The sequence below is a fragment of the Gymnodraco acuticeps genome, unplaced genomic scaffold (assembly GCF_902827175.1).
Source record: "Gymnodraco acuticeps unplaced genomic scaffold, fGymAcu1.1, whole genome shotgun sequence".
NCBI lineage: Eukaryota > Metazoa > Chordata > Actinopteri > Perciformes > Bathydraconidae > Gymnodraco > Gymnodraco acuticeps.
In genome coordinates, this window is record NW_022992085.1 from 1,231,104 (window position 1) to 1,243,302 (window position 12,199).

At 38.7% G+C, this 12,199-nt stretch overlaps 1 protein-coding gene across 2 annotated transcripts; it reads right to left on the reverse strand.

Annotated features, from left to right (window-relative positions):
* Positions 1–795: 795 nt before the first annotated feature.
* Positions 796–10,266, reverse strand: ctdsp2 (CTD (carboxy-terminal domain, RNA polymerase II, polypeptide A) small phosphatase 2). 2 transcript variants are annotated; one of them, XM_034202542.1, is made up of 7 exons: positions 9,594–10,266; positions 7,132–7,292; positions 5,871–5,972; positions 5,490–5,546; positions 4,383–4,475; positions 3,273–3,458; positions 796–2,544 (listed from the first exon to the last, which is right to left on the reverse strand). In XM_034202542.1, the coding sequence occupies exons 1-7, from the start codon at positions 9,652–9,654 to the stop codon at positions 2,419–2,421; spliced, it is 786 nt and encodes a 261-aa protein (XP_034058433.1). In that variant the 5' UTR covers positions 9,655–10,266; the 3' UTR covers positions 796–2,418. The 2 variants fall into 2 exon arrangements, with proteins under 2 accessions (XP_034058433.1, XP_034058432.1); XM_034202541.1 differs by having other exon boundaries at positions 7,132–7,295.
* Between the last annotated feature and the right edge of the window lie 1,933 nt (positions 10,267–12,199).

The following is a 12,199-nucleotide window of genomic DNA, read 5'->3' on the forward strand; positions in this document are numbered from 1 at the left end:
TAAAACACAAGAGTGTAATTGAGTTTGAAGATATCCATCATTAGGTGCAACTGCGTGCAACGTGTTGAATATTTCCCATTGAAAGTAAATTAATCAGTGTTTGGATTTATAATGCTTTTAGTGAAACACACATGTATTTTAAGTGAGTGGGCTATCAGTTAATTTAATCACTGTCTTTATTCTTATCATGTGCGCAGCAGAGGGGTCGTTGTCAATACAAAGAAAATGCCTCAGGCACCCTCCAGAAATGCTCAGAAAATTATCATCTATAATTTAAAAATATTACGCCAATTAAAGCACAATCTGGAACCAAGACAGAAGAAACAAATGTTGAACTAGTTTCAAAAATATAAATACATAGCTATGGGTAAAGGGATGGTTTAAAAGTAAAGAGAAAATAGTAGCCTACTGAGCTCAAGGGTTCAGAGTTTCAATGGCCTGAAAAAGTTATTATGGCAAATCGAAATTATAAATAAAATCATAAATCGATAGCTGTCATACATGTAGTATAAAAAGGACAATAGTTTTTTTCTGAAAAGGTATGTAGTTCTTAAGTATACATGTTCAAATAAAGACGTACAATTGTTTTATAAAGTAGGCCTACTTAAGTAAATGTACATAGTTTAATACCACCACTGTATGTGTTGAAAACCAATTTCTTTACGTCTGCAAGTAGTAGGCTACTGAGAACAGCATTTATTTGAAGTAATTGAATATTAAGTGATTTAAAAGGATAATTAACAAAGAGATGCGTCCTTTAGTGTCAGAGGGAAGAAAACATACACACAGACAGAATAATATAACCAATTTTTATTTAAATATAAAAACTGGTAGCACCTTATCCGTTAGAGTTTTGGTCAGATCAGGTAGACAAAATTAGAGTTGGATTTTTTCTGAAACACAAAGACAAATTGTGACTTTCTAAACAAATACTTTTGGTCATCACAACTGGTACAAATTCATTGTCATCTTTTAGTTTCTAACATGCAGGCAATAATTGCATCAGACATTAAACATCATAGAAAAACCACATTACCCAGGAAACATAACCCCACAAAATATGTTGTACTGAACTAAAAACGAAAAAAAAAACATTTTCTTGCTGATTGAATCTTGCATCTACATGTATTGGTTTGTTTGATTAACTGTTTGAGTATTTGAATTATCTATGAATTTTGACAGGGACATTTGTGTCATTTAGGCACAGATAAAAACACAAGGCCAGCCTCAAAGTAGGCAAACGGATTACAATATAAAATGTTAAGCATTAAGAAGTACTGGACAATACAGATTTTTGGCCAATAAATATAGAAAAAACACTCACACAAATTTGATATTTTCAAGTGTTGCACTGCAAGTACCACAGCCCAATGGCATTACACTTGCTCTCGACAGTGTTTTCTCACGCTCAGCATGACACATCAGAGTGTGTTGGCCCACAAATCTCTTTTCAGGCAGAACACAATTCTCTGTCCGATTGTATTTTTAAAAAGGCACAGTTTTTACTTTCAGCACTGTCAATATAAACAAGTGCAAGTTGTTTGTCATATAGTAATAAATGAAAAACATAGTAACAAATGAATCATAATTAAACCTCGACTGAAAACCATGGCATTTGTTGTCGTCCTATGTGCCAACATATTCCAGTGTGTCTGCCATTAAAGACAAGATTTCACCCTGTTAACTTAACTTATGTCAGATATAAATCACTCATGATGTATATTTGCATGGTTTTTATAGTACAAATAGGTAAAATACACTTTTGTTTCTCTGCTCATTTACAGGTAAATAAGGCTACAGTAATGTTTACATCTGCTGAATGCAATTATTGACTGGCTACTTACGAGGTACTGTCCATGTAATCACAGAAGTGGGTTGCATAGAGGAACCGTGTTTAAAAATAGATTTCCTTTTAAAAGATTTAAAAGAAATCCATAAATGTATAAAATCTGGTGGAAATTGCAAAAAAGAGCTGATGTTTTTTTTTGTTCCTTAAAAAAGGCACAAGAATTAAAACAATAAAAATAAAACAATGTCCAAAAGTCAAGTCAGAGCAGGCAGGCTTCTGCTTTGGCAAAATAACCACTTTAATATTCTAACTGGAGAGATTGTGATGGGATTGCTTTGGTTGTTGTTTCCCGCTCTTTCAAATAGTGGTTGTCAATAATGTCAGCACTGAGGTTCAGAGGAAAGGCCTCAGATTGCTATCTTTAGTTTCAGCTGAGCCAAACACATTGTGTTTTACAAGCTTGGTATTTCCTTAACCCCACGGCTAATACAAATGTTCTAAACAGAAGATTTCGTGCAGAGGCAAGGAGAACAACGTCTGAAAACTGTTATCTATTGTCAAAATACGGTTTTATTGTAGTTGAAGAAGCTTCAGGCTGGAGGTCTTAGCAGGAGAGGTCCTCGGAGAGCTTAATGTCCACGGAGCAGGTCCAGCTGCGTGTAAACATCCTCAGCCTGACTGAGTTCCTCAAACACAGGCAGAAGGTTTAGCAGCTCAGCGTCGTCCATGTCATCAAACCATGACACCACAGGAACCTGACCAAGACAAAGAGTCACTCACAAACTGTTCACAAACAGAATAATCACATCAAAACATCCCCTGAGAGTGTTGTCAGTACAGTTCTGATACAAATGAATATACATTTAACCTATTTTAATCAATCTTTAATGTATAGTGGATCTGGAATGTACATTCCTCTACATTTAGGATTAGAACTGACACAATAAGAGACCTTATTGGTAAACGATTAACTTTATAATTAATTTTTCAAGCCATAAAATCAAGTCAGTCTTTGTTGTTGGGAGTGAGTAAGACAAATAAAAGACGTTTGCGTCATAATGGGTATTTTTCACAATGTTGCACCATATTACAAGCAATAAAATACAACTTTTATTATTAAGTAATCTGCCGATTTAATGATTATTACCAATGATTTGTTGCAGCCGTTATCGGGACGTCATTGATAATACACTTGACCATGGCTATTTTTCTTAAACATTGAAGAAAGAAGCTAATCTCACATTACCAAACCTCCTCTCATCGAGCTTGAGGTCGATTATAAATCTTTCAAATCAATTGGGAACATAAGATCTATGCTTTAGCACAAACAACTTGAGCCTGAAAGCCTCTGTGAGCAGGATGAAACAGATCTTAGATCAGGTGTCACATCCTTTGATTGACGGAAAAATTATAATATTCATCACATTTGTAAAAGCTATTTTGAACACAAAGAGATATGATTACTGACGGAATGGAAACTCACAGCATTATTAGGGTGGAAGATGTAGGAGGCGGGGGAGTTATCCAGGATGAGGGTTTTGTTGAGATCTCTGCCCAGGCGGCTCAAATCTTTGACATAGCAGCCTTGGTGGAATACACAAGATTCCCGGAATAACCGGGTCCTGAACACACCACAATGATCCAGCAGGTCCGTCACTGGATCCGCATACTGATGAAGGGGAGAGGAGGGGGGGGGGGAGGCAGGTTGGACTAATGAAGCACGTTCTACTGATGGTTGGTAATAGCTATCAGAGAGCAATCAGCTAAGAAATAGCATCACACATACAAACTGTAATCATGTGGATTAGGTTGCAACAACAGATATGTTTGTGTTGTTTAGTCATCTTTAAGTTCTTAGTAACTGTGAACTATTTTAATTTAGGTTGACTTAACACCAATAAAACTTAAGTAATATCACAAGCTTTAAAATAGCTGTCAAATTTGCTTTAGGCTTTATTTTTGTTTAATTTGCAGGATAAATACATGCATGTCTTTCAGTTAGTAGTACTTTTACATTTTAGAAGGAGGGGTAAATACATGATTATGCTAACTTCAGGAGAGGTATTTCGCATTTTTGGATAAAGTTTGGTTATCGGAAATGAATTGCACTATTGTTACTAAATGTGCAAGTCATTTAAAATGGCACCAGTTTACGTTATGATTAAAAACTTCAGATATGTGGGCCATGTGATATTTCCTCTTCATCTTTAATCATAACGGGTCATATGTTTGCAAGCTAACATTAGTTTTGGCAGCTGGTTCAGTTAGCCATGTAGCATCTTGACCTTGCACTTTGGCTGTGTAAGTATTTACAACTCTCCGCTGAGTTGTGCAACCCATTTTAATGTATGTATGCATATATCTCCATCTACCCTATAACTAGGCTTAGTTAGAATTACAACATGAGCACAGAAACAAACTATAGCTTTGAATGTGAACACTGAGGTAAACACTGAGGTGTCTAACAGCATGTTAAGGAGCTGCGATCACAGTGAAAGGAGAACTAGAAAAAACAGAACAAGCTCCGACAGATCAGACATCAGATACTGAGAGCTGGAGAAAATATCTATTTTAAGTATCTGCTGTAAAGTACCTTTGCGAGACTGGCTGTAAACAGCACACATTCAAACAGCTCTCCCATCCTCTGCAGGAACTCGTCCACGTACGGCCTCTTCATCACATACACCTGCAAGACAAACACACCATCAGCAAACAGGACTATTTTAATGTCATTTAAATCTTTTGTCACATTTGTACCATCAACTTGTTGTTTTTTTGTCAATTGGATTTTCTACCGCTGACACATATGCCTACTTATAATTGCATATATATACAAATGTTGGTTAGATATTTTTAAAAACAAAACATAACAGGCATTGATAACATATATTTATAAAGCCCTCAATACAGTAGATCATATACTACATTTTATTTGATTAAAATGGTCCTTTATCCATTAATAGACTTGTTCAAGTGATAATTTAATCCTTTGAGTCTCATGTTGAAGCACTACATCTGTGGAAACGGCATATCTTTTTTTGCTGCACACACATTTAACAACAAAACTATAGGTCAATTTAAAAAACGTGGCACTACACAACTCTTTAATGTAACTGTTTTAACTGTTGTCTGGTGGATTTCTTTAAAACAATGTTTCTCGTTGACATCAGTCCAAAAACAAGGGCAGTGTTTCCTCAAGATTTAAAAATAAAGGTTGATGAGAGTTCCCGTCGGTCGGCTGCTAACGGCCAGTTCCTGAAACAAGTAATCAAGAATAGGCCGTGCCAGAGTTAACCAGCCTATCCTGGATTACTTGAACCAGGCAGAGGCCCACAGAGGATCGCGCACCAGCACCCGGGGTCCCAAGAATCACGTTTCTGAGTGAATAACATTTCCATATGTCCAAAAGTGGGAAGCTCTCAGTCCAAGGGGAACAAAACGGTCAGACACAGAGTGCTAGTTGAGCATTTCTTCTCCATACATCACTTATTAATGATATTTTAGATGAGCTCTGCTGTAATGACTATTTTTTCCTGCTGATGCATCCACTTCTCCTGTGATTTCCGTTTTTCAACATCTGGCCAGTAGAGGGCTCCGTGGGGCTGTCGGACTGAAACCTGGCTGATCAGTTACAAGACCCATCCCTTTTCAGCTCAGCAACAGCGCCACACACACACGCGTCACACACACACAAGTTTACCTGGTGTGTGGTCCCCTCTATCTCCACAGGAACGATGAAGTCTGCATTACTAATAGGCTAGAAGGGGGAAGACACAGAGGGAGATGGTTGGCCTGCTCAGCGCTGTGTACATTCACATGGCATTACATAACACCTGAACACTCAGAAGCAGACTACGCACTGCTACTACAAATCACAGCAAGAGCCTACACAAACAGAATATAATTGACTTGCTGTTCCACGGGCACATGTGATGTTTAATAGAAGACATATCAAAAGGAGAACTAGCACGGTTGCTACCACATACTATTAAGTGGATTAAAAACATGAACAAACAATTACTTGATGCTTTATTATCGGTAAATCAGAATAAGAAAATGAACTCGTGTTTTGCTTGAATACCTTGAATGAGCTGTGCACCAGGGTCTCATCCAGATCTATGACCACACATAACTTCCCTTGGTCCTGGGCCTCTATCTCAGGCAGGAGGCTATATTCAGATTGCTAAGAAGACAGAAAACAAGCTTTTTTAATGTTACTGTCCATCACACACATATATGTAATATATCTTGTGCTATGTTTATACAGAATAAGCATGCTTAGTCCTAATAGGGCAGTGATTCATATGAAAATCAGACCTTGGTTGATACATTTTACCTCTGGGAAATTAGATACGATTCAGTTTTAGAGATGCATGAATGTGTGGGAGAAGCATTATTATTTACTGTAGGCACTTTTTATGTTGCACATGTTTAGGATAAGCATATTAATGTGTTTTTTATACTTCCCAAAAGCCTCTCTACACCTGGCATTCACACATTAGCTTGATATAATCTCCCTTTTTTAGATATCTAGTGTCCTCTTGATATTCATGTCATCTTTATGAGCAGAGTCAATGTGAAATTAATTATTTAAATATGACATACCTTTAAGGGAGGCACATTTAGATTGAGAACAAATCCTACACGAACAACAACAATCTTATTTCACAGGATAAACAAATGCAATGTATCTTAACCCCATTGGCCCTTAGTCTTTTAATTTGGTTTCATTCCACAATAACCCAGCGCTACCGATCCTGCTCGCTCCTGATGCTGGAGGACGATCCTCAATGTGAGCAAACATGGCATCTCATTAAAATGGCTCTTACATGCGACTGAAGCTCTAATCAGGCTGACAGCGTTCACCAGCCGTGTGCAGCAGGCGCTCAAGGCTTTCTTTTTTCTCCACCTCAGCAATTACGAGGCACACAATACACCATTCTCTGCTCACCGTCAGGCTAAAGGATTGATAGTCACTCTGATCATCCTTGGGGGGGGGGGGGGGGATCAAGTGTGAACATCAAAGTGATTCCATATCCGCAGACAGTTGCGGTTAGCTTTTAAGATGTTTGGAGCAGGTGCAGTAGTGTGCAGTTGTAAAAAATAATGTTGCTTGACGACAACATTTTTACAGCATGTTTATTCCCACAGATGGCAAAACTATTCAAACAACTCCTTTTCAAGCTTTGTGTGTGTGTGTGTGTGTGTGTGTGTGTGTGTGTGTGTGTGTGTGTGTGTGACAAGGAAGTGACATTTTAAATAAACACAAATAAATCCGGGCCTGAACTCCTCACATTGTTTTCAGCTGGTGTGAAACATTGCTGGAATAAGAATAGTGTTACCTTGACAACCATCCCATTTTCCTGCGCCTCCAGCAGGGCCTGATGGGAAGGCGGTGGTGTTGGTGGTGGTTTGGGGTCATCCTGAGCTTTAAGGCAGCAGAAGAGCGCCTTGAAGATGTTACAACTTCGAGGCTGTTTCAAGGCAGACCGGCTCACCTGGCCTGCTATGCAAAAAGAAAAAAAAAGGGACATTCATGAGGAAGCTGCATGATGGAACAACGCTGAAATGTTAAGTAGGAGCTTGAATTATACGTCAGATATACCTCATCTCTTCCAAACACATGGAAACAGATGAAAAACACTCAAATCAACCACTTGAATTCAGTTGTGAGGTATTTGTAGCTTGTAGAATGATGAGCTTCCTCTTTTCCTAAAGGCACCGTCCATCTGTCTATGGGGATGGTACAGCCCGCACATGAAATCTGTTTTTAATGCGCCTGCCTCTGCTGCTGCAAATGGCTGGTACATGTTACATAATCACAGAGGGCGGGAAAAGCCACACTTTTCAGCACTACCTTCAACAGAAAACACAGACAGAACACATTCCGACCATTTTAAACTCCAAGACCTTACGGGGCGACCTGAAGCTATCCAGAACAGACAGACAGCCAGTGATCCGGACAAGCAGTCACACCTCAGCGCTCTGTGCAATTCTTTGATCAGTCACCCTAAACAAGAGTCCCAGGCCAACACAAGACTTGTAGTGAAAGAAAGGGAGAAAAACATTCTTCCCAGTCCTCCTCTAGTGTGTTTCATGTGAGGACATGCAAACATAATTGATATACCCATTAAAACAGACTCATCGTAAACACACTCGCACTTTACTAGGAAAAGGAACTGCTGAGAAACAGTGAAAAGTCAAATCAGAAAGATTTGTTTCTAATAATCTACAGATTCCAGGCCGTGAAGACATAATGCAGACACACACCAAGGGCCATGTTACACAACACCATGTTTAAGAGACAAAGGAGCCAGATTTGGTCATTCCTCAGATGTCCTTCATTAGTCCTGCACACTTTTAGTCAATAACAATATATCCCTTATAATCAATGACCAACCAAACTTAACCAATGTAATCCACATGATTAATATAAATCCTGACAGCCAATCAGTGTAAACCAGCATATTGATTTCCCACAGGAAGGGCAGCATTTGCCATGTATGACATAACACATGCATTATATCTCCCCTGCATGTGAGAGGACACATAACAGCAGATTAGTCCTACAGACATGTCTGTGATATAACGAAACATGCCAAGCAATGCAAAAAAGGGCACTGCGAATCATTTTCTCTGTCTGCAATAATGCATTATGCACAAGAACCAAGTAAAGCCTGTTTTCAAGCCTGAGGAAATCTGTGAAACGGTGCTACAATGGGCGTGTGCAGAGGGGTGTGTTTGTGCATTCCGCTGTCAACACCGCGGCACCTGGTATTTCTATACTCTGTTAATAATCAACAGCTAGATTCAACCTTTTAAATGCTTAATCTTTTTATACAGAAGCTTGACTAGTCAAATACAGGCAAACGTGGGATCAGTGCAGCAGTCTTTACGTGCACTCATCTGTGACCCCTGCCCCCTATAAAATATGAAGAAAAACAGCAGAAATTAACCCAACTGCCTTGTTTTACTGTACTAGTGCTGCCTGTGGTGACAGACGAGCTCCTTCACGCTGTGTACCTGGTATAGTAGTAGGATGTGGGATGGTGCCAAACAAGCTGGAACCTGATCGACATAAATACACGGCAGCTTTGGAGAGCTGGCCATGATCACAAGCAGCAAAAACACCAAGACGAATTCAGCCATGATCACAACACCACATGTTAAGAAGATTTACACATAACAATAGATACAACCAGAATTGCTAAGATCTGAATGGCAAACCCAGTGCGAAATGGAGACTGTGAACCTATACTCAATAGGAAAGGAGAACTAAACTGTGGTAAAGCTACACAATAATCCCACGTTTTTGTATTCTAACACCACTTTATGATGTGCAAGTGAAGAAAAACAGCTACTGGGTAAAACACATTAGTAATTAACAATGTAGGATTATTTCGAATTCAGTGGATGCGGGGTTTTATATGGATTAAATTGAAATATGACAGATGTGTTTGACAAATGTAAAAGAAAGGATGTCATTTGTATTCAAACACCACTTGTTTACGTGCAGGTGAAGAAAAACAGCTTATAGGCACAATAGTATTAGTAACAAAACACATTTGGATTATTTAAGATTCAGTGAATGTGGGTTTTATAGTGATTAGATTTAAATATGACAGATGTGTTTGGCAAATGTAAAAAAAAAAAAAGGAAAAAAAGGGGGGCAATGCGCCTCTTTGACCGCGCTCCGCAGATCTCAACTGTCAAATGGGCGCACTACATACACACCGATTAACATTCAATACAGCACCAAATCAAGCAGATATAATAACACTTCAAAAGCACAGGCCCATCTCACCTGTTTTCGGTGACACTTGCACGTCTTCTTTCTGCACTTGGGTGATAACAGAACTTTCCATCTGACAATCACGGAGCCCTCAAAATCCTCAAATCCTGTCCCCGAGCACTGATGGGCATCCCTCATTGGGTTTTATTGACAAGTAAACTCAAGTATTCACCGAGGTAACGTGTCCTCCGCCTCAGGATTTGTCTTGTTCGTGGGTTTCTTTATTCCCAACGCCACCGCTTCTTCTCCTTCTTCGTCTCTCGGAGGTCCGCCGCCCGGGGAAAAGGGGGGCAAAGGCACTTGGATGTTTTTTTTAGGGGAGACTATTTGAGACTCTGTCAGCTCCGTCGTCTCGGGTTTACCATTCCGGGTAAAAATTGCCGAGCAGCTCACTCTAGCGCGACGCTGCGATGTCCGTACTCTTGCAGCAACAACATGGAGAATCCAGGCGAGAGGAGGAAAACAACCGAGGAAATGGGGCAAGGTGGGGCGGTTTCAAGCCACCCTTTACTACAGATAAACAACATCGCCCGAAAGGCCTTAAAGAGCGACGAAAAACACCGATAATCGATCTCTACGGTCGATTTCGAAGCATTTAAAAGGATTTCAGTGGGCAGTTAGATGTAAAATATGAGTTTTGTTGTTATCCGGGGCTTTGTTTTTCTACGGTTGGGACTCTGAGGGCGCCTTGAAACCGTCTCCGCTCTCTGATTGGACGCCCTGGCGAAGAGGGGCGTGGCTAATGCATTCCTCCCTGTCCTGCACGCGCCGCACCAAACACATTCCAGCGCTGCTCGAGATCATTGTTTGTAAGTTATTTAAAAAATAATAGTAATTTTTGCAAATACTTATTTACACATAAAAGAAGACAGTTCCTTCTCCTAAGGTGAGACACTACATGAAAAAACATTGTCTTATTTTGCATTGTTTAATTTTTTGATTGTTGGGCTAATGTTGCTTCCATAACATATTCTTACTAAGAGTAGTGACAGGAAAACGTCCGGCAAACAGATGTAGGTGTTTATTTTTCTCACTTTGTCTATTTGCTCTCGAATATTTCTCCTGAAGTCGCCTAAAGTTATTATTAGGTTATGCCTCATTTGCATATTTAAACATAGCATTTAAAAAAACGTTTAGGCCTATAAACAAAAAGTAATTATTTTAATTATTAAACTTTCAATATGATATATATACTACTTATATGTTACCATATTCCATTTTTGTCCCCAATTATTATCATTTAAAAAAGTTTAGTTTTCGTTATTTTTTAGCATTTCCTTTTCTACAAATATATTAAATTGTTGTTTGTAGTATGCATTTGTTCCTCCAGGAGTTGGAGATAACATCATTTATAAAACAGAAAAAATGCAATTATCTCCCAAAAAAATGCATCATATTTACCTGTTATGTTTAATGCTTTAGTTATTGTCCAGAAGTGGCTAATTATGGTTTAGCACTACAGTAGGGTTGCATTAAAAAAAAATCACAACATCTGGTTAGGATGGCAGCCAAAAACAGGGTTCAGGCTTATTGATAAACAGGCTTATTAAATGAAAAGTCTATATTCAGTCAAAAACACTAAACGTACAATATGTACCATGGCAGGATTTAGTACTTACGTGATCTTCTTTTTCATAGATATTTAATTAGCATTGTTCGGGGAGCTTGCTTCTGTTGTGAATAAATAACTTGATGCATGCAACAGCCTATAGCAGATGTTTCCAGTTTAGATTAATCGGAAAGACCTCCTCGGTATGCAGTGAAAAGCATCTCCTCCTCAGGAGTCGAGTTGGTGGTTATTGTAACTCCATGCAGAACTACAGTACATAACTCTGGCTCTCTGTGGGGGTAACAGAGGGCAGAGTGAAACCACTGACCTAGACTCCTTTCATTTTCTCTTTCATTTGACTTCCTTTTACTGGCACAGTTTTGCCTGATTAAGATCACTGACAAATATTTTTAGATAGTAGGCAGGAGCTTATTTGTAAGTATTAGAAAAAAGAAAGAAAAATGAAATAGTTTGTCTGAAAACTGCTGAAGGAGTTTTTCTCTGGGATCCACTGCGTTGTGTCAATCACTCTCATGTGCAACAACAGACTTAAGGAACATACACAATACACAATAGTTGCATCATGTTAAAATACAAACAAGTCTCACACAACGCTGTTGTTAATACAAAAAAGAATAATTTATTGCTGTTTATTTATGAAAATAAGTTGTAATCAGCTGGAATCACTTTTCACTTTGTTTTTGTAAAGTGATTTCCTGAAAGGTGGGAAAACTTAAAACACATGTTTTACCGTGTTCAAATAATGGAAGTGGGTTTGACATCGTGTTTGGCAATGTGGTCGACCAGTTGGTCCCCGGATATTTTTTTATTTACAGCACGCAGCGCCTCCTTATCCTCTAAAACCTGATTAAACCTGATGCATTGTGAGCATTGGTGGAATGTAACCAAGTACATTTACTCAAGTCCCATACTTTAGTATTATTTTTGACATTATGGTGCTTTATTTGTCCATTTATGCTACTTTATATTTCTACTCCACTACATTTCAGAGGTAAATATTGTACTTTTTACTACACTTCATGTATTTCACTCAAAATAGTAGTTACAT

Coding starts and splice junctions, on each gene's coding strand:
- ctdsp2 (XM_034202541.1), bottom strand. CDS start 9,654: ATGGAAAGTTCTGTTATCACCCAAGTGCAGAAAGAAGACGTGCAAGTG. Junction 5,973..7,131: donor AAAATGGGATGGTTGTCAAG/GTAACACTATTC, acceptor CTGTCTTCTTAG/CAATCTGAATATAGCCTCCT. Junction 4,476..5,489: donor TAGAGGGGACCACACACCAG/GTAAACTTGTGT, acceptor TTTGTCTTGCAG/GTGTATGTGATGAAGAGGCC.